This window comes from Eretmochelys imbricata, chromosome 19, assembly GCF_965152235.1.
Source record: "Eretmochelys imbricata isolate rEreImb1 chromosome 19, rEreImb1.hap1, whole genome shotgun sequence".
Classification (NCBI taxonomy): domain Eukaryota; kingdom Metazoa; phylum Chordata; order Testudines; family Cheloniidae; genus Eretmochelys; species Eretmochelys imbricata.
The window spans coordinates 7,317,870-7,339,783 of NC_135590.1; the positions used below are offsets into that span (position 1 = coordinate 7,317,870).

At 48.2% G+C, this 21,914-nt stretch overlaps 1 protein-coding gene across 1 annotated transcript in view; it reads left to right on the forward strand.

Annotated features, from left to right (window-relative positions):
* AZIN2 (antizyme inhibitor 2) overlaps nucleotides 1-12,658 on the forward strand; it is a 22,717-nt gene extending 10,059 nt beyond the window's left edge. Inside the window, exons 4-12 of the mRNA XM_077837724.1 lie at nucleotides 2,415-2,585; nucleotides 4,410-4,583; nucleotides 5,615-5,787; nucleotides 6,063-6,197; nucleotides 7,625-7,790; nucleotides 7,973-8,135; nucleotides 8,569-8,681; nucleotides 11,681-11,886; nucleotides 12,298-12,658. Of these exons, the coding sequence (XP_077693850.1) occupies nucleotides 2,487-2,585; nucleotides 4,410-4,583; nucleotides 5,615-5,787; nucleotides 6,063-6,197; nucleotides 7,625-7,790; nucleotides 7,973-8,135; nucleotides 8,569-8,681; nucleotides 11,681-11,886; nucleotides 12,298-12,442 (1,374 nt within the window). The 5' untranslated portion in view covers nucleotides 2,415-2,486 and the 3' untranslated portion in view covers nucleotides 12,443-12,658. The remainder of the gene's footprint in view (nucleotides 1-2,414; nucleotides 2,586-4,409; nucleotides 4,584-5,614; nucleotides 5,788-6,062; nucleotides 6,198-7,624; nucleotides 7,791-7,972; nucleotides 8,136-8,568; nucleotides 8,682-11,680; nucleotides 11,887-12,297) is intronic.
* Nucleotides 12,659-21,914: the final 9,256 nt, after the last annotated feature.

The following is a 21,914-nucleotide window of genomic DNA, read 5'->3' on the forward strand; positions in this document are numbered from 1 at the left end:
GATGCCACAGCTGGCTCTCCAGCTGGCGTAGCTCCATTGAAGTCAAAGGAGCTACGCTGGTTAATACCAGTTAAGGGTCTGGCCTGTCCTGTTTAATTCCATGACTGGCTGGCAAACCATGCGATCTCCTACTCAGGTTTTCTAAAGATATTCATGCTGCTGCACCATTTTAGTGGCATGCCTTGGTCTGTGTGTGCTTGGGAAATGAGGTCCATGAAACTCATCTCCTGGAAAACTACACCGGGAATCCTGGCATAACACATGGGAGGTGGAGCCCTATATAGGAGAGTGTGAGGGGATATGTTCTGGCATACATTGGCAATTTAAGTTTACAGCTAAGTTAGCTTTGTCATTAACTGCACCATTCATTGCCTGGGCATCACCTGAAGGAGGCTGCAAAGACACCATATAGTCATGGCTGCTGCTGAAACTATTAAACTATGTCCTTTATAGAAGCAAACTCATTCGCTAAAAGGTCTGTCACCTAAGAGGTACTGGCCCATTGCCAATATACAAGAGTAAAACTGAGACACAAAGCTACATGCATGTATCTAAGTAAGTCTGTTGAGAAATGTGATATTGAACCGTGTCTAAGAAGCACAGCAATGTGTGGTCATCTCATTAAAGACTGTTATATGCTATATGTGAAAGAAGGCAACCGTTGAGCTGTGTGCACACTGGCACCTCCTGATCTCTGAGAACTTAACTGTGCAACCTTCATGTTTTCTGAGTGTAGGCTTTTCCTGGGGGAACTTCCCGATGATGGAGTCTATATTTTCCCTGTAAAAAACTAGGATGTTTGTCCAGACATCCAACACACTAGATCTGGCACATCTCTCCCACCTAGTGACAGGAGCCTCCTCTTTTGTGATGTGACCCTTGGGATCTGTGCAGATTTTAGCCTACCCCGTGCACAGTGAAGGAGGCAAGGGCTCATGTGGAACCCTGCCTCAATCACTGCACACACGCATAGGCACACACGCTCCATTTTTTCACAGCGAATTGAAGTTAGCCAGTTTGGCCTTACTTAACGGAGTGTGTTTTACAGGGCCAGCCCACAACATTTTGGCACCTGAGGCAGGGAGCTCAAATGACGCCCCCCCCATGCCCCCTCGCTTGGGCCAAAACTTTGAAACTTTGGGTCCTAGTGGCACACCCACCCCCCCAGTCTGGCACCCGAGGTGGCCGCCTCCGTTCGCCTCATGGTAAGGCCAGCCCTGGTGTTTCAAACTTCACAAAATGTCCTGCACAGAGTGATTCAGACTGCAGCCAGTCCTGACCCACTCACTCAATGGCACAGCTCCTCAGTGTGGGTTATTTCCCGGCAGATTTATAGTTTCTTCCCAATTATTATTTATTTGTATTGCACAAGCACCTAGAAGCTCTAGCCATGGGCCAAGACCACATTGTGCTACAAACACAATATTGTTCTGCCACTAGAGCTGTCTTTTAAAAGCAAATCTTCCAGCTTCTTTTTGTTTTCAATTTGATGGGGAACGTGGGGAGTGGTAAGGGTGTGTGTATCCGACTCCAAATAGCTTAACTAATTTTACTCAAACTCCTCTCCCACCCCCCAAAAAAATAATTTCCCAGCAGAGACCAAACTGTTAATTTCAGCTTGAAATGTGAAATTTTATAAGAAACTGAGAACACGGGGCAATCTTAATTAGCCGGGTCACTGCTGTAATAAATAAGTTATCAAAGAGTCTGTGCTATGAGACAGGACTCCAGGCTTGTTCAAACACACAACTTAAATTTAACTTAAATCAGTTTAATTCAACCCAATGCAGCTTTTGTGTGTGGACTTGTATATCTGTTTAAAACTGGTTATATTAGTTTAGCTCGCACCTGTAAAGTTACTGGCACAAGCTAAAGTGATATAAACCCAGTTTAGTGCCATAGAGGAGTACAGTTGGGTGAAATTTTTTGCACAAAATATTTGGGTGGGGATGAAAAATACAGGTCCAGCAAAAGTGAAATGTTTCATGACTTTGTCAATTTCAATGAATTGTTTTGGTTTTAAAAAAACATTCTAAAAAACCAAAATGTTTAGAATTGTTTGGTTTGAAATTTTTTGTTTCAAAATCTCCTCTAACTTTAAAAAAAAAAATCAAACATTTTAAAAATTTTCAAATTCCAAATGAAATGTTTTTGACCCAAAATGATTCTTCAACTTTTTGAAAGTGCCAATGAACTAAAAAAAAATAAAAATAAAAATCTGTTACTTGCTCAGCTTTGTCAAGGCGCGTCCGCATACAAAGTTTCAGTGGTTAACTGAATCGGTATAAAATTACACCTTTAGTTACAGCAGTACAAGTTTGTGTGTAGACCAGGCCTTAGAGAAAGTGCCGGATGGGGATGGTCTCTGGGGTGGACCCAGAAACCCCACTAACACTCTTCCTCCTTCTTTACAGTGTGTTGCATACTTAGAAACTACTTCCTACGGAAGGAGGCTTTAGAACTAGCAATTCTCCTAGATCTGGACGATGAGTGGGTACTTGGACGAATCAGACTTTATGATGGTGGAGGAGGGCTTCACCACCAGAGACCTCCTTGAAAATCTCCTCATGGAGGTCTCCCAGACGGTAAGGGGCACTTAGCTTCTATGGGCCCTTCCTTCCCATCCACTGGCCCCGATGTCATGTGGCATCTAACTGTAGGGGGGCTGTTTAACTGTCACTCTCCTCTGACGCATAAGGATTTGAGACGCTTTAGTGCAATTTCTCAGCATCTCACAACACTTAACTTCTTCTGGACAGTGAAGCGGGGGCAGAATTTTGTTTTCAATTTTTGTGTGTGCACATCTGTGGGAATGGCTGGCTAGATGCTTAACTGGACATATGCACATACAAACACCTGATTTGCATGTGCCTATAAGTTAGCCATATGTACTTGTGTGCATAGATTGGGCTTGCCTATCTTAGTTGGTTTGGGGCCGTTTGTGGCCCAGTCAGCACACAGTTGCAGCCCATGTGACATCCTGATGTCCATACAGGTAGTATGTAGATTGTGTGGATGTGGCCCACGTAATACACAGAGAGTTGCATATGCGGCCCGCAGTGGTAAATAGGTTGAGAACCACTGGTTTAGGGCCAGAGTGGAGGGAACTGGGCAGTGGAATCTTTGTATTGTTGGGGACAGGAGACTTGCATTGCAGAGACCAGGGCCTGAATTCTCAGTTACACTGAAGCCTCTTTACACCACGCTGGAAGTGTGAGGGGGCTTTAAAGTGGATATAAACATAATTTACACCCCTCGCTGCATTGCCACGGTGGTGTCAAAGGGCCTTTGTGTCATTAAGAATCAGGCCCAGGTTTGGGTGATTCCCCCACTAAAATGCACCTTAATGAAAATGCTCCCACTTAAAAATGACCGTGGTGACATTGTTGCTAGATAGTTATACAACAGGATGGAAAATGCTTTTGAATTTGCCAGCACTTCTGTGGAATTTCTTGTCCTATTTTTGACCTAATTCGAATATCAGTGTATGGTATGGAAGAAGGTCATATTCCAACTGTTAGTGTTTTAAGGGTTTTCTTGCCTGCTGGGCTTGATAATGGTCTGTTCTGGGGAACAGATAGTTATTTGCCAGTGGACTGGGGGAAAAGAAACAAAGGAAAATCACGTTTCTAAAAATCTTTTTGTCTAAAAATATCTCATCGGTTCCACTTTCCCCCTCTCTTATGCTTCGTAGGGCTCTTTCCTGGGCTTCATTCTTAGCCCTTTGCTTCTCTTCAAATTAAAAGAGCTGATTTGATTGTGTGTGTGGTGCACCTCAGGGGTGCGCTCCTGCCCGTTCTTCCCAGTGGTGGACTGAGTCCCACCAGAATCTCGCTGCAGCTCTGAGAAGACCATATTGAATTCCTAATTGAGGCTTTGTGCTGGTATCCGTCAATCGCAGGTTACCACTAACTGCCCTCAAGCTACACCCCTTCGTGTCATGTAGTTGCCCCATGCGTAGCAGAGCCTACCCCAGCGCTGGGCGTGTTGAAGCAGCTGTGAGCGTGGAGTTCTTTGTCACACTGGGCATTCAGCTGGTGTCTCGATGCAGATGGCGCGTACATCAGCTGGGCGGGGTGTGCACCAGTGGCCGTCAGTTGCAAGACTTGGCTGTTGGGCATCATTTACAGACTTCACTGATTTCAGTACCAGAAAGATTGAGTCTTAGCAAGCCCCCAAATTGGAGGGACCTTGATCATTGGACATTTAGGGCCTGATTCGCCCCTTCTTTATGCGGGTGTAAATCAGGAGTAACTCCACTGGCATCACTGTGGGGTGAGTGGAGAATCAGGCTCTCAGTTTTGAGTCTGGTGCCTTTGCCGCTCCATGAAGACTCTGCAACACTCCTTCCTTGCGGGAGGGAGGGGCGCTGAGACCACTGTTTGCCGACTCCAGTCTCTTCCCTCTAGAGCGACAAAGGGGCCTTTTTTGTGGCAGACCTGGGGGACGTAGTGAAGAAACACCTGCACTTCCTGAAGGCTTTGCCCCACGTCAAACCTTTCTACGCTGTTAAGTGCAACAGCAGCAAAGGAGTGGTGCGGACACTGTCTGAGCTGGGGGCAGGATTTGACTGTGCTAGCAAGGTAGGAACAAGGGGAAAGAACAACAACTCTGGGCCCCAATGTCCCTGGGGTGCGGTGGCTAGATCTGTACCCTGGAAGGTGGTGAGGGAACCAGCCAAGGCACGGTATGGCAGCACAAATGTTAAACAAGCTTAGTGCAGATTGCAGAGTCCTAAACTTAGTCTGGAGCTTCCCATGCTACATTTACTTTGGAGGGAGTCTCCCCCTTCCTGCAAAACAGTAATAGTGCATCCTGGAAAATCTGCTTCCCGCAGTTGGGTGTTCCAGATTCTTTCCTTGTTTTACATGTCTCCTGGGCAGCAGAATCCATCTGTAATGAGGCATGTCCTAAGTGTGTTGGTTTTTTCTGGGACATGCTGCCACGGCCCACTCTTATGTGGGTTCAAGGCTGAGTCAGAAGCTCCCTCTTGTCTCATTAACGGGTTTTTTGGGTGGATCAAAGCAAGGCTATTTATTTCTTTGTGATTCAGAGGAACAGGTTGCCAAGGTGGCATGTATTTATATGTCTTAAGAACAAAGCCTAAGGGAAAACAACAAAGCCCGAGAGGCCATGACAATGAACAGAGTTCCACGCAGCCTGAATGCGCTATAAACAACTAGCAGGGGGAGAGATGCTCGTTTCTTCCTCCTAACACCATGTGAAGGATTTTGGCCTAATGGGTGAGGGCTAGGTGGCAGTGTTTTTATTACATATCTTGTGGTAATTTGGTCCATCCAGCTTGCCTCCTGCCTTTACAGACCTACCTTCCTTGGTCTTGTGTTTCTAGTGATGTGTTACTGCTATCTCTCGCTCCAGACACACAGTCCACCGTGAGCCCTGTGGGCAAACCCACTTTCTTCATCTGTGTCTGGTTCCCAGGAGAATCCCAGGCCTGAATCCTGGTGAGTTACCCTTGGTGAACCCACAACGTGCATTAGAATGTCCCAGGCCTGGAGCCCTTGATTTCATAACAATTTGTATCCCACAACACTGAGTTCCCCGGGGCTGATCCATACACCCTGCTAATAATGCTTTTTCTATCTTGTTGCAGACGGAGATTGCATTAGTTCAGAGCATTGGGGTCCCACCTGACAAGATTATCTACACTAACCCCTGCAAACAGATCTCGCAGATCAAATACGCAGCCAGCCACGGGGTGCAGCTGATGGCCTTCGACAATGAAGTAGAGCTCGGGAAAGTGGCAAGGAGCCATCCACATGCCAGGTTTGTATATAAACTCTCTGGGTATGGAAGAAGGAGGCTATTGAGGCTGGAAACAGAGATGGACCAAAGGTCAGTCTCTCAATCTCCTCTAGAGGGTGAACGTGACATTTGTTATGGGCAGGACCTTTATGTATTTTCATAGCATGTTCATGTTCCATGTACTAGGGCTGGCTTCAGTAAAGAGTTGGAGAAATCGCATACCTTGGCCTGCATAGTAATTGGGGAGTGGGAGATGAAGAGCTGGGACACCGACCTGGTGTAACTTCATTCCACAGGATGGTTCTGTGCATCGCCACCGACAACCCCAGATCCTCTGCCTGTCTGAGCGTGAAATTTGGTGCCACCCTCAAGTCCTGCAGACACCTACTAGAAACTGCAAAGGAGATGAATGTGGAGATTGTTGGCATCAGGTACAGGGTGGCATCCTCATACCGTGAAGCCTGATTCTCCCTAAACTGACATAAGCACAGCCCCTGAACCCTAACTTTACCTGCACTAAAAGGAGGACTTGTGGCACCTTAGAGACTAACCAATTTATTTGAGCATAAGCTTTCGTGAGGTACAGCTCACTTCATCGGATGCGTACTGTGGAAAATACAGAAGATGTTTTTATACACACAGACCATGAAAAAATGGGTGTTTATCACTACAAAAGGTTCTCTTGTAAGGAGAGTGATCACTTTAGATAAGCTATTACCAGCAGGAGAGTGGGGTGGGGGGAGAGAACATTTTGTAGTGATAAACACCCATTTTTTCATGGTCGTGTGTATAAAAACATCTTCTGTATTTTCCACAGTATGCATCCGATGAAGTGAGCTGTAGCTCACGAAAGCTATGCTCAAATAAATTGGTTAGTCTCTAAAGTGCCACAAGTCCTCCTTTTCTTTTTGCGAATACAGACTAACACGGCTGCTACTCTGAAACCTTTACTTGCACTGAACTTCATGGATCTGGGAGGGTCTGTCTGATCACCAAACCTGGGCAAATCAATCCTAGTGCATTCACTGGGGGGATTTCTCCTCTATTTCTTGTCACCAATAGCCCATGAACAGATGGCAGAATTCCACGTTAATTATGACACTCTCCCCTAATTTCTTCAGACAAGGATTTCCGCTTACTGATTGTTTGCAAATTGCAAGTGTTGGACATTCACGCTGTTGGTTGGTTCTCCAAGTCACGTGGTATTGTTTCTGTTCCTTGATTGGGTGAGTTGGGGAACTAACCAATAACCAAGCAAATTTTGCATTGCATATTTGGGTGTAAAACTAAAAATTTGCACTTGAGGGTTTTGGTTTCACAACTAAAAATGTTTCAAGCTAAATTATTACCATTAAACGCAAGAAGGTCATGGGTGTGATCAAAATTAGTTAAATTTATCACAAGAGTGAATCTCTGTGATGTATGCCTTTTCTTTCTATGTATTGCACCTTTAAGGCTGATATTTTTCAAAGGATCCTAGGGGAGTTAGAGGATCAGCTCCTGTTGAAAGTCATTGCAAATAGAGACCTAACTTCTTTGAAATTCCCAGCCTAGATATTTAAGGGCCTTGCTGGAGTCACTTAGTCTGCAGAGAGTTGCACACAATCTAGGAGAAATCACACACTGTGCTCTCCACTGGAAGGTTTATATTTGCTTTTCTTTAGTCTGAAAGGTTATTCTGACTGTAAGTCTCTCTCTCTCTCTCGGTGTGTGGAAAGAGCATAACTCTCCTATAGAATGATTATTTGTGAATAACATTTTGCACTGTTTTCCCAAGTCTGCTCTCAACGCTCTGGCATTAGAGGAGGCTGGATGATGGGGCTTAACCCAGACTAAATTAAGGATTCTTCCCCCTTAGTTTTCATGTTGGCAGTGACTGCCCCGACCTGCAAGCCTTCTCTCGGTCCATAGCAGATGCTCGGCTGGTGTTTGAAATGGGTGCAGAGCTGGGCTACAAGATGCACTTATTAGACATTGGAGGTGGATTCCCTGGCACTGAAAATTCTAAAGTCCGGTTTGAAGAGGTATAAAGATTACAGTTTGTGTTCTCTTTAGGCAGAGAAGGCAGCTGGGAGGGAGTCCTAGCTGGTATCTCAGCTGGGCTAGAATCTCTGGCCTTTATTTTGAAAGGGTGGTTAACTAATAAATGTTGGAATAAGTGATTGTGGTTTCTCCCCCCGCACCCCACCCCCTTTCTACCAATCAGATGGCAGCCACGATCAACTCTGCCTTGGATTTGTATTTCCCAGAAGGCTGTGGGGTGGAGATCATCGCCAAACCAGGACGATACTATGTAGCTTCTGCCTTTACCTTGGCTGTCAATGTTGTTGACAAGCGGGCGGTTCCCTTGGATCCGTCTGGCTCAGACGGTAGGTTGAGCAGGTGGAATGATGCATCTTCCTGCAGTGCTGAGCCCCCGGGGAGGCAACAGGTTGCTGTGATGGGTAACTGAACTGCGGGCCAAACACCTTTTGCTAGGAAAGATGAGAGCTGAGAGCCAACCAGCATACAACTGCTCAGTAGTTCAGATCCTACTAGTCCAAAGTGGACCTGTTTTGATATTGGACGGCAGTAGTGACTGCAGGAAAAATGGATGGCAGTTGATTCAGGCCTCAGTTCTCATTTTCTGTGTGGCCCTCAGCCGGGTCAGTATCTGGTCACCCCTCAAAAGCCATGTCAGGCTGACAAAGTCCCCTCAAATGGGGCATCTTTGTCCAGTCCCAGGAGCTCAAAGTATTAAGCTTGACACGTGAATTGACCCTTTGCTGAATCTGCCTTCCCTGCTCTATCCCCATCTCCCAGATGAAGAGTCTGGCAGCAAGAAGAGCATCCTGTATTACATTAACGATGGCATCTATGGATCCTTCAGCTGCATTTTCTTCAATCACACCTGCCCCAGCCCCATCCTGCACAAGGTAAGTGTCCCTTCCACCTGGAGGAAGAGGGACACAATAGACCAAAATAACTCAGCCCTCAGTGGAGGGTCTGATCCACTTCTGGGATTCTCCCCAGCTGCACCTCGTGCCTTTCCTCCGGGACGCTCTGTTCCCATGCTCAGTCTCTGGGGTTTCTTTCCCCCACGCTGAGTATCCGAGCTCTTTGGTGAGAGCCTTTGGCTGTAACTCCCTGCAGTGTCTCCCTAGTAGCCTGTCTTCACTAGAGAGCGACTTAAGGGTTAGCTACACTTACAAGTCAGAGCGCATTAAAGCAGCTCCGGGAGCCCTAACTCCTGACGCATCCACACTGGCAAGGCACATAGAGCGCCGGGACTGTGCAGCTGGAGTGCTCCTGGCAATCCACCTCCACGAGAAGCAGAACGCTTGCTGCACCCCGGCTGAAAACCCCGGGCGTCAGTGTGAACGAGGGGTTGCATTACTGTGCTGTGACTTGCCTCCGGAAATATCCCGTAATCCCCTGAAGTCAAGTGGCCACTCTTGTCATTGCTTTGAAATCGGCTGCAGGCATGCGGATATCCCCTTTCAAAGCTCCATTTCTGACAGCCGGCTGCTAATCTGCTCCGGGACAAAGCAGCCATTAGTGTGGAAGGCTGTGAGTGTGTGTGTGGGGGGCGGTGGGGGGGGCGGTGGGGGGGTCTGTTGCTGTCTGAATTTACAAGACAGCATGCTGACATGCTCTCAGCCCCCGCAAAACACATTCTCTCCCCCCACGTGCACACGCAACACACTCCCTGTCACACTCCACCCCACCCCACCCCACCCCAGTTTGAAAAGCACATTGCAACCACTTGCGCACTGGGATAGCTACCACAGCGCTCTCTGCTCTCTGTGGCCACGCCGGTGCGCTTGCAGCTGACAGTGTAAACGCACGGCCGTGTTTTCCCTGCTGCGCTCTGCGAAGGCCGGTTTAACTCTGAGCGCTCTACATCTGGAAGGGTAGCCAAGCCCTTAGACGCTGTCAGGGTGATGCTCCCTGCCTCCCCAGGTGCCCAGCATGGCTCTAGCCTCCCTTCCTCCCTCCCACATCTATCCCGCTCCGCACCTGAGCTCAGCCTGTTTGTGATACAGAGGACGGTGTAGGCAAGGCAGAATGTGTTCAACTCATCCCGGGTGTGACTCCGTGGAAATCAGTGGTGTTTCCCGCAGGAGGACGTTGGGCTAAGGTTTCTAACTCCAGTTTCATCACAAACGAGCCCTTCAAAGGCTTTTGCCCTCCTCCGAGTGATTGGACACCAGAGATCAGCCCCCAGAGTATCAGACCATTGATAGCTTGGCATTGGCCGCAGCAGTGCAACGGACCCTGGGCAGATCTCGAATTCCTGTAACTTCCTGTACCGACCCATGGTTCTTTTTAATACACTGTTGAACCCTTGACACCCATTCTGAAGCGTCGTTAACAAGTTTTCATGTTAGGAGAGCCCTGCATGGATACACAGATGTGTATCCACATCTGATCCGCTATCCACAAAAATTATCTGCAGATATCCGCATCTATCTGCGGATTTGCAGGGCTCTACAGTGGGGGCGGGCTGAGGCTCCGAGGCATTCCCCTGCCGGAGCCCGCGCAAAGAGAGCCCCGGGCAGCTGTGGGGAGCCCGCACAGGGTCGCGGACCCTCCACCTGCCCTCGGCCGGGTGGGGAGCCTGGAGGGCGGGGACACGGCCAGGGGCTGCTCTCAGCTCCCCTCTTTCCCCGCTCTGCACCGCGGGCAGGTGCAGGGTCTGCTGTGGTTCCCCATGGCTCTCGGCTGGGCTCCATGCTGGCCTTGCCAAGGGGAGTGGGGAGACCTGTGGAGCTGCCCGGGGGCTGCTTGGACTCCCCGCCCAGGGCAGGTGGAGGGTCCATCGCGGCTCCCCACAGCTGCCAGCCCGGCTTTTATCGTGGCCAGGTCAGAGAGAGCCGTGCTGGCAGCTGTGGGGAGCTGTGGCAGCCCCATGCCCAGTGCCCCGGCCCCCCACCCAGGGCAGGCGGAGAGGATCAACCAGGCATCGTAGAGCAAAAACTGAGGTTTTTAAAGCTTCAGAGCCAGTTGCAGGGATTTCAGAATCGCAGCTGGGCTGTAGCAAGACCTGAATGTGGCCCATGGGTCAGCCACGTGCTAACTAGCAGCACTGGGTAAAACCATGCATACAGTGGGCATGTCTACACTGTGACTCCAGCACCTGTAGACGTATGTGAGCTAGCTGCAATAACAATAGCAGTGAAACCCCGGCAGCACCGTGAGTACCCAGGGTCCTAGGTGGCCTGTACAGCCAGCTAGATCCAGGTTACTTTGGATATTTCTACATGGGCTGCAGTCACACCTCTGACCGCGGTGTAGGCGCACCCAGTGTCTGTTTGCTCACAAGGAGTGTTCAGGAAAGGATTAAAGGGACAGACACAAGTGACAAATATAGCTTTAAGAGATGTGACTAATAGCGGAGATCAGACTGGAATATACCATTAAAACAAAGCTGTTGCCATTGACAGAGTTAATTCTTGCCTTTAGCTCGGGGAGACAGTCCAGACAGACGGCGTTCCATTTCTGTTCCTTCACTCCCTCGAACTTTCCGCTTCCTGTGTACTGGTGCTGCAATGTCTGGGTTGATTAAAATCCACACAAACTGCTCTTTCTCCCCTCTCTTTTTTTTCCTTAAGGTCGTTAAAATATGAACATTTCTGCTAATATTTTTTCCATAAAACTCACTTTTTGCAGCCTACATTTTGGGCCTGCACTAGTCGATGGCTAGTCTGGTCAATTTGGATTGGTTTTCCATAGAGTTACTCCAGTTTTAGGACCGGATCTTCGGCTGGTATAAATCCACATGGCTCCATTGTAAATGAGCGTGGCTGCATTGCAGTTAGTGGAGAAGTGTTGATTTACGCCAGTTGAGGATCTGACCTTTGGTCCGATTATTTCATTTACGAGCTTGGTCTCCTGTGATGTCCATCTCCTTTACGCCCCACCCCCACTGCAGAAACACGGCCCAGATCATCCCTTGTTCAGCAGCAGCCTCTGGGGTCCTTCTTGTGATGGGCCGGACTGCATTGCAGATGGCTTGGAGCTACCAGAACTGCAAGTTGGTGACTGGCTGACGTTTGAGAACATGGGTGCCTACACCATAGCAGCCTCGTCCTCTTTTAATGGACACCGGCAGCCACAGATCAACTACGCCATGTCCCGGTAAGAGCCTGGTAAGAGACTTCCTGTAACTCATCCAGGGAAAGGAGGGGTGAGAATCAGAGCTCATGACTGACTTCCCTTGGGAGCCAGACTGTGGGGTTGGTCTGGGCTTTGAAGGAAAAGTGCCACTTCTGGAATCAGCAGCATCTGGAAGTTTAGGGTTAAATCCTGGCCCAAAGCAAAACTTCCATTGACTTCCATATAGCTAGGATTTCACTCTAAGTGTCCAAACCCCATCTAGACATGAACCAGCTTGTCTTTGGCCTACTGCCAGACCTCAGCCTGGGATCACCCTACAGAAGTCTGGGTGGCGTAATGGGGAGATGAGTGAGAACAGAACTCCCTGTTCTCTGGGGATGGGTGTAAAACTGGGCTAGAGAGAAAGGTTTGTTTGTTTTTTCTTGCTTACAGGGAAGCTGTCCGGCTGCTACAGGGGAAGCTGCCACAACCAGAAGAAGAGGATAGAGAGAGCCTGTGTGCTCCTCTCTCCTGTGGCTGGGAAATCACAGATACCTTGTGCATTACCCCTGTCTTCACTCCAGCTAGAATCACATGAGCAGCACCAGTCATGGCGGGGGCAGATCCTTAACCAAGGGGACTCTTGTGTCCACTTCTCATGCCCTCTCAGATTTCTGCCCTGAAGTAGGACCTGTTTTACATTCAGGTGTGGTTTTTTAAGTATGCAACATAAATCCCGTTCCTCCTGCCTGTGTTGTGTTGCCTGCTGTGTGCCATAGCAAAGGGCAGAGCATTCGGTTTGTGGGTGTTTATATGCCGATTGGGTTTACATTATTTTTGTAAGTTATCCTAATAAATTGTATTGTTTTTTTTATAAATAAGCAGGTGGATTTTCATCCCCTTCCTGCCAAGGGGAGATTTGCAGAGCACAGCTGGTCTCTAAGGGTATATCTACACTACGAAATTAGGTCGACTTTATAGAAGTCGTTTTTTTAGAAATCGGTTTTACATATTCGAGTGTGTGTGTCCCCCCACAGAAAATGCTCTAAGTGCATTAACTCGGCGGAGTGCTTCCACAGTACCGAGGCTAGAGTCGACTGCCGGAGCGTTGCACTGTGGGTAGCTATCCCACAGTTCCCGCAGTCTCCGCTGCCCATTGGAATTCTGGGTTGAGATCCCAATGCCTGATGGGGCTAAAACATTGTCGCGGGTGGTTCTGGGTACATATCGTCAGGCCCCCGTTCCCTCCCTCCCTCCGTGAAAGCAACAGCAGACAATCGTTTCGTGCCTTTTTTCTTGAGTTACCTGTACAGACGTCATACCACGGCAAGCATGGAGCCCGCTCAGGTAACCGTCACCGTATGTCTCCTGGGTGCTGGCAGATGTGGTACTGCATTGCTACACAGCAGCAGCAACCCATTGCCTTGTGGCAGCAAACGGTACAATAGGACTGGTAGCCGTCATCTTCATGTCCGAGGTGCTCCTGGCCACGTCGGCCAGGAGCGCCTGGGCAGACATGGGTGCAGGGACTACATTAGAAGTGACTTGACCAGGTCATTCTCTTTAGTCCTGCAGTCAGTCCTATTGAACCATCTTATGGTGAGCAGGCAGGTGATACGGATTGCTAGCAGTCCTACTGTACCATCTTCTGCCGAGTAGCCATGAGATGTGGATGGCTTGCAGTCCTTCTGCACCGTCTGTTACCAGCCAAAGATGTAAAAGATAGATGGAGTGGATCAAAACAAGAAATAGATCAGATTTGTTTTGTACTCATTTGCTCCCCCTACCCATCCTGCCCCCCGTCTAGGGGACTCATTCCTCTAGGTCACGCTGCAGTCACCCACAGAGAAGGTGCAGTGAGGTAAATCTAGCCATGTATCAATCAGAGGCCAGACCAACCTGCTTGTTCCAATAAGAACAATTACTTAGGTGCACCATTTCTTATTGGAACCCTCCGTGAAGTCCTGCCTGAAATACTCCTTGATGTAAAGCCACCCTCTTTGTTGATTTTAATTCCCTGTAAGCCAACCCTGTAAGCCATGTCGTCAGTCGCCCCTCTCTCCATCAGAGCAACAGCAGACAATCGTTCCACGCCTTTTTTCTGTGCGGACGCCATACCAAGGCAAGCATGGAGGCCGCTCAGCTCACTTTGGCAATTAGGAGCACATTAAACACCACATGCATTATCCAGCAGTATATAGAAGGTTAGGGTATGCAGCACCAGAACCCGGCAGAGCGATACCAGGCGAGTAGGCGACATCAGCGCGGTCACGTGAGTGATCAGGACATGGACACATATTTCTCTGAAAGCATGGGCCCTGCCAATGCATGCATCATGATGCTAATGGGGCAGGTTCATGCGGTGGAACGCCAATTCTGGGCTCGGGGAAACAAGCACAGACTTGTGGGACCGCATAGTGTTGCAGATCTGGGACGATTCCCAGTGGCTGCGAAACTTTCGCATGCGTAAGGGCACTTTCATGTAGCTTTGTGACTTGCTTTCCTCTGCCCTGAAGCGCATGAATACCAAGATGAGAGCAGCCCTCACAGTTGAGAAGCGAGTGGCGATAGCCCTGTGGAAACTTGCAACTCCAGACAGCTACCGGTCAGTTGGGAATCAATTTGGAGTGGGCAAATCTACTGTGGGAGCTGCTGTGATGCAAGTAGCCCACGCAATCAAAGATCTGCTGATATCAAGGGTAGTGACCCTGGGAAATGTGAAGGTCATAGTGGATGGCTTTGCTGCAATGGGATTCCCTAACTGTGGTGGGGCCATAGATGGAACCCATATCCCTATCTTGGCACTGGAGCACCAAGCCGGCGAGTACATAAACCGCAAGGGGTACTTTTCAATAGTGCTGCAAGCTCTGGTGGATCACAAGGGACGTTTCACCAACATCAACGTGGGATGGCCGGGAAAGGTACATGACGCTCGCATCTTCAGGAACTCTGATCTGTTTCAAAAACTGCAGGAAGGGACTTTATTCCCAGACCAGAAAATAACTGTTGGGGATGTTGAAATGCCTATAGTTATCCTTGGGGACCCAGCCTATCCCTTAATGCCATGGCTCATGAAGCCGTACACAGGCAGCCTGGACAGTAGTCAGGAGCTGTTCAACTACAGGCTGAGCAAGTGCAGAATGGTGGTAGAATGTGCATTTGGATGTTTAAAGGCACGCTGGCGCAGTTTACTGACTCGCTTAGACCTCAGCGAAACCAATATTCCCACTGTTATTACTGCTTGCTGTGCGCTCCACAATATCTGTGAGAGTAAGGGGGAGATGTTTATGGCGGGGTGGGAGGTTGAGGCAAATTGCCTGGCTGCTGGTTAGGTGCAGCCAGACACCAGGGCGGTTAGAAGAGCACAGGAGGGCATGGTACGCATCAGAGAAGCTTTGAAAACCAGTTTCACGACTGGACAGGCTATAGTGTGAAAATTCTGTTTGTTTCTCCTTGATGAAACCCCCCGCCCCTTGGTTCACTCTACTTCCGTGTAAGCTAACCACCCTCCCCTCCTCCCTTCGATCACCGCTTGCAGAGGCAATAAAGTTATTGTTGCTTCACATTCATGCATTCTTTATTCATTCATCACACAAATAGGGGGATGACTACCAAGGTAGCCCAGGAGGGGTGATGGAGGAGGGAAGGAAAATGCCACACAGCACTTTAAAAGTTTACAACTTTAAAATGTATTGAATGCCAGTCTTCTGTTTTTTTGGGCAATCCTCTGTGGTGGAGTGGCTGGTTGGCCGGAGGCCCCCCCACCGCATTCTTGGGCATCTGGGTGAGGAGCCTATGGAAGTTGGGGAGGAGGGTGGTTGGTTACCCAGGGGCTGTAGCGGCGGTCTGTGCTCCAGCTGCCTTTGCTGCAGCTCACCCATACACTGGAACATATTGGTTTGATCCTTCAGCAGCCTCAGCATTGAATCCTGCCTCCTCTCATCATGCTGCCGCCACATTTGAGCTTCAGCCCTCTCTTCAGCCCGCCACCTCTCCTCCCGGTCATTTTGTGCTTTCCTGCACTCTGACATTATTTGCCTCCACGCATTCGTCTGTGCTCTGTCAGTGTGGGAGGACAGCATGAGCTCAGAGAACATTTCATCACAAGTGCGTTTTTTTTTTCTTTCTAATCTTCACTAGCCTCTGGGAAGGAGAAGATCCTGTGATCATTGAAACACATGCAGCTGGTGGAGGGAAAAAAAAGGGACAGTGGTATTTAAAAAGACACATTTTATAAAACAATGGCTACACTCTTTCAGGGTAAACCTTGCTGTTAACATTACATACATAGCATATGTGCTTTCGTTACAAGGTCGCATTTTGCCTCCCCCCACCGCGTGGCTACCCCCTCAACCCTCCCCGTGGCTAACAGCGGGGAACATTTCTGTTCAGCACAGGCTAACAGCCCAGCAGGAACGGGCACCTCTGAGTGTCCCCTGAAGAAAAGCACCCTATTTCAACCAGGTGACCATGAATTATATCTCACTCTCCTGAGGATAACACAGAGAGATAAAGAACGGATGTTGTCTGAACACCAGCAAACATACACTGCAATGCTTTGTTGTACAATGATTCCCGAGTACGTGCTACTGGCCTGGAGTGGTAAAGTGTCCTACCATGAAGGACGCAATAAGGCTGCCCTCCCCAGAGGCTTTTGCAAAGCATTTGGGAGTACATCCACGAGAGCCGTGAATGCCAGGGCAAATTAATCCTTTCACATGCTTGCTTTTAAACCATGTATAGTATTTTAAAAGGTACACTCACCGGACGTCCCTTTTGCACCTGCCGGGTCCAGGAGGCAGCCTTGGGTGGGTTCGGGGAGTACTGGCTCCAGGTCCAGGGTGAGGAACAGTTCCTGGCTGTCGGGAAAACTGGTTTCTCTGCTTGCTTGCTGTGAGCTATCTACAACCTTATCATCATCTTCTTCATCCCCAAAACCTGCTTCTGTGTTGCCTCCATCTCCATTGAAGGAGTCAAACAACACGGCTGGGGTAGTGGTGGCTGAACCCCCTAAAATGGCATGCAGCTCACCATAGAAGCGGCATGTTTGGGGCTCTGACCCGGAGCGCCCGTTCACCTCTCTGGTTTTCTGGTAGGCTTGCCTCAGCTCCTTAAGTTTCACGCGGCACTGCTTCGGGTCCCTGTTATGGCCTCTGTCCTTCATGCCCTGGGAGATTTTGACTAAAGTTTTGGCATTTCGAACACTGGAACGGAGTTCTGATAGCACAGATTCCTCTCCCCATACAGCGATCAGATCCCGTACCTCCCGTTTAGTCCATGCTGGAGCTCTTTTGCGATTCTGGGACTCCATCATGGTCACCTCTGCTGATGAGCTCTGCATGGTCACCTGCAGCTTGCCATGCTGGCCAAACAGGAAATGAGATTCAAAAGTTCGCGGTTCTTTTCCTGTCTACCTGGGTTGAGAGTGCTGTCCAGAGCGGTCACAATGGAGCACTCTGGGATAGCTCCCGGAGGCCAATACCGTCAAATTGTGTCCACAGTACCCCAAATTCGACCCAGCAAGGCTAATTTAAGCACTAATCCACTTGTCAGGGGTGGAGTAAGGAAATCGATTTTAAGAGCCCTTTAAGTCGAAAAGAAGGGCTTCATCGTGTGGACGGGTGCAGGTTTACATCGATTTAACGCTGCTAAATTCGACCTAAAGTCCTAGTGTAGACCAGGGCAATGACAGTGTCATCAAGACACATACAAGCTACAGAGGGAGCAAATTGTAGTGCTGTGCATCCAATCCAGGCTCCCAGGGAGAGAGGCAGGGCCTTTTAAACTGCTCTGGCACCATCTACTGGTAGAACATAGGATAGGCCAGATCGAATGCATGCCCAGTGTAGGTTTCAGAGTAGCAGCCATGTTAGTCTGTATCCGCAAAAAGAAAAGGAGGACTTGTGGCACCTTAGAGACTAACATATTTATTTGAGCATAAGCTTTCGTGAGCATCATCGGATGCATTCAGTGGAAAATACAGCGGGGAGATTTATATACACAGAGAACATGAAACAATGGGCGTTACCATACACACTGTAATGAGAGTGATCAGGTAAGGTGAGCTATTACCAGCAGGAGATGGGGGTGGGGGGACCTTTTGTAGTGATAATCAGGGTGGGCCATTTCCAGCAGTTGAAAGAACGTCTGAGAAACAGCGGGGGCAGGGGGGAATAAACATGGGGAAATAGTTTTACTTTGTGTAATGACCCATCCACTCCCAGTCTTTATTCAAGCCTAAATTGTATCTAGTTTGCAAATTAATTCCAATTCAGCAGTCTCTTGTTGGAGTCTGTTTTTGAAGTTTTTTTGTTGAAGAATGGCCACTTTTAGGTCTGTAATCGAGTGACCAAAGAGATTGAAGTGTTCTCCAACTGGTTTTACTCAGTATATTGTTCTATTTAATGGTCGTAGCCTATACCCACTTCTGGTTTTAAACCTTTAATGAAGAAATGTTTAAAAAAACCAGCACTGAGCCAGCTTTGCTTGAGCCAGGCAAGGTGAGCTATCAAACCAATGAGAACAAGCTTTTTTTTCTTTCAGGGGGGGAGGAAGTAACTAAAGGGGTAACAATTAGTGATTAAAATCAACAGTTGATCCATCGTGGTCCACCGACTGTCTGTGTGTCTCACAGAGACAGATTTTCAAAAGAACTTTTGCTGCCAGTTGGGCACCTAACTGGACGGGAGCAGCTGGATGCTGTACTGTTCGGAAAATCCAGACCATAGACTTCATGGCCCGGTTGGGACTTACACTTGATTTTTGCTTGTTATAATCAGGACAGGAACTGCCAATGCCATGAAACTGGCAGCAGTAATGCCTTTCTAAGTCCCTATTCTGGAACTCTTTTAAGTACATGAGTAGTCCTGCTGAATAGAAGAATAGGGAGAGCTGTCTTGTAGATATCCAAAACTGTAACAAAACAATGTACTATGCAAGGTTTGATTTTTGGGACAAATATGTGGCAAACGTCTAATTGTCATGGAACCACATATCATGTTGTCAAGGTTCCTCCCCCACTCTGAACTCTAAGGTACAGATGTGGGGACCTGCATGAAAAACCTCCTAAGCTTATCTTTACCAGCTTAGGTCAAAACTTCCCCAAGGTACAAAATATTCCACCCGTTGTCCTTGGACTGGCCCCTACCACCACCAAACTAATACTGGTTACTGGGGAAGAGCTGTTTGGACGCGTCCTTCCCCCCAAAATACTTCCCAAAACCTTGCACCCCACTTCCTGGACAAGGTTTGGTTAAAAGCCTCACCAATTTGCCTAGGTGACTACAGACCCAGACCCTTGGATCTTAAGAACAATGAACAATCCTCCCAACACTTGCACCCCCCCTTTCCTGGGAAATGTTGGATAAAAAGCCTCACCAATTTGCATAGGTGACCACAGACCCAAACCCTTGGATCTGAGAACAATGAAAAAGCATTCAGTTTCTTACAAGAAGACTTTTAATAAAAATAGAAGTAAATAGAAATAAAGAAATTCCCCCTGTAAAATCAGGATGGTAGATATCTTACAGGGTAATTAGATTAAAAAACATAGAGAACCCCTCTAGGCAAAACCTTAAGTTACAAAAAAGATACACAGACAGAAATAGTTATTCTATTCAGCACAATCCTTTTCTCAGCCATTTAAAGAAATCATAATCTAACACATACCTAGCTAGATTACTTACTAAAAGTTCTAAGACTCCATTCCTGGTCTATCCCCGACAAAGACCAGCCTATAGACAGACCCACAGACCCTTTGTTTCTCTCCCTCCTCCCAGCTTTTGAAAGTATCTTGTCTCCTCATTGGTCATTTTGGTCAGGTGCCAGCGAGGTTACCTTTAGCTTCTTAACCCTTTACAGGTGAGAGGAGCTTTCCCCTGGCCAGGAGGGATTTCAAAGGGGTTTACCCTTCCCTTTATATTTATGACACATGTCTACTTGGAATTTCTGTGCAACAGTAGGCATCGAAATCAAATCCCCTGTTCTAAAAGCACAAATTCCTAGCACTTGAGCTAAGGGGGAACTCTCAATCAGCTGCTAATAGTGTTGGACATACGACTGAGAATGGTGCAGTTCAGAGTCCCACCAACAGTGGGCAGTGGTGACACATACGCACTGATCCGTTCATTCCAGTGCTACTGCCGTGGCCACTGCAGGATCAGGTCCCTTCAAGGCTGGAGACTGGGCCACTGACTCTCTCTTTTTATTAAACTAATGAAGTAAGATCTCTCCGCTGTAGAGTCAGCATTTCCACACGATACAAATCAAGAGTGGGTGAGGTCCTTTGCAGCAGACCGTAAGTCTCCTGGATCAGCAACAGGAACAAGTCCGTTTTTAAGGGACCTGCTAGCAGGTAGAATCCTACCATCTGGAATCCACCATAGTTGCAGGGAAACTCACTTCTGCATTAAAACTAGGTTTAGTATTTATTATTATTTTGATGATGGCTGTGCTTAAGGGGTTATGGAAAGCAGGGCCCCAAGGTGCTAGGTGCTGGACAAATAGAGTAATAGACAGTCACTGCTCTGAAATGCTGATATGACAGACAAAGCTGTGGAAAAGGGCTGTAACACATTAGCAGAATGACAGGTGGTAGTGGTGTTTAGATGAAGAGAGAGAAGGGGAATAGCACAAAGGAGGGGGGTATGCTGGGCAGCATGCTCAGGGCAGGTGGACTGAAGCTGAAGTGAGGGTTGGACTGAGGGCGGGGGCTGGAGCAAACAGCTAATCAGCACATGAGAGAGAACTCTCCGGAGTCAAAACTGTAGAAAGCAGCCTGGTCACATCAGCAGAATCCTTGCTGCTGATCCTGCTTCTAGGTTTGCTCCTGCCATGTTGACAGTTGCAGGTCTCTGGGGGTAGGATTAGCTCGTTCCTGCAATTTTTCTTCCCCACAGAGGGCTTGGTGTGTTGGAGGGGTACTACAATGGCCTAAGTACCTCTAGAAGGTGGGAGTCACCCCTGCAGAGCTTTGTGTTGGGGTGCACCTGGCATGGAGCGTTAGCCCTGGCTGAGCTCTGTCTTTCCCTATTACTCCCTCCATGCTGCAGGACCCACTGCGGCTGCTTCTGTGTCTGCTTTGGCTGACTTGAGAGTTGCTCTGGGCTCTGGAGTTGGTTTGTTCTGGAATCTTTCTTCCCCAAGCTCACATGGCTTGAGGGATGGGAGAGCCCCGTTTGGGTCTCAAAACAGGAAACTCCTACATGGTTTAAACTGGAGATCAATGCTGATGCCTTGCTAAACAGTGATTACAACATTCCACTGGCTGTTTTTATGTTTAAGCAATAATGATTAATCGACGTGCCGGATCTTTCCTGGGAATTAATCACTGCTCTCAAAAGGGGATCCAGGAGTATCAAACAGAAATGAGATCAACCCTAAACTGACAATTACCAGGGCTTTGAACATTGGTAAGAACTGTCACGTTCAACAAAACTAACACAGACTGACAATGGGCTACTCTGTGCCCAGAGGTCTGGAATAAAGCCACTAGGGATGCAGAGGTTGGGAACAGAAAGCAGTGAGTTGGGAGCTAGATATTTTCTGGATACACTTATATCATTTCAGGAAGGATCCAAGGTCTAAGGAATCGTTACATCATCCCATCTCTGATAATTGATGGATTGATAGGTGGTGGTTCTTCAACTGCTAACAAGTGTCTGTCTACGGGCCCTTGGGAAACCCTAACGGAAAAAAAAAAAAAAAGCCAATCCCCAAGACTATCCCTTCAACACACACATATCTGTACAATAACACCTAATGCTGCTCTACCTCCTTCCAGCTGAGCAACACAAAGTGCTTCTCGAACCCTCATTAACCTTCTCAACATGCCTGTGAAGAAAGAAAATTATCTCCATTTTACTGATGAGAAATAGAGATTAGTGAGACTCCTCCAAGGTCACAGAGAAAGCGAGCAGCAGAACCAGGAAGAGAACCCATCCGTTCCCACCCCCTATTCCAGTCGATCTATGCATTTCCCAGATCAGGCAGTAGAAACCAGGAGTTCTGATTCCCACTCCCTGCTGCTCTGACTGCTGGATACCAGTCCCCTTTGGTGCATGAGAACTCAG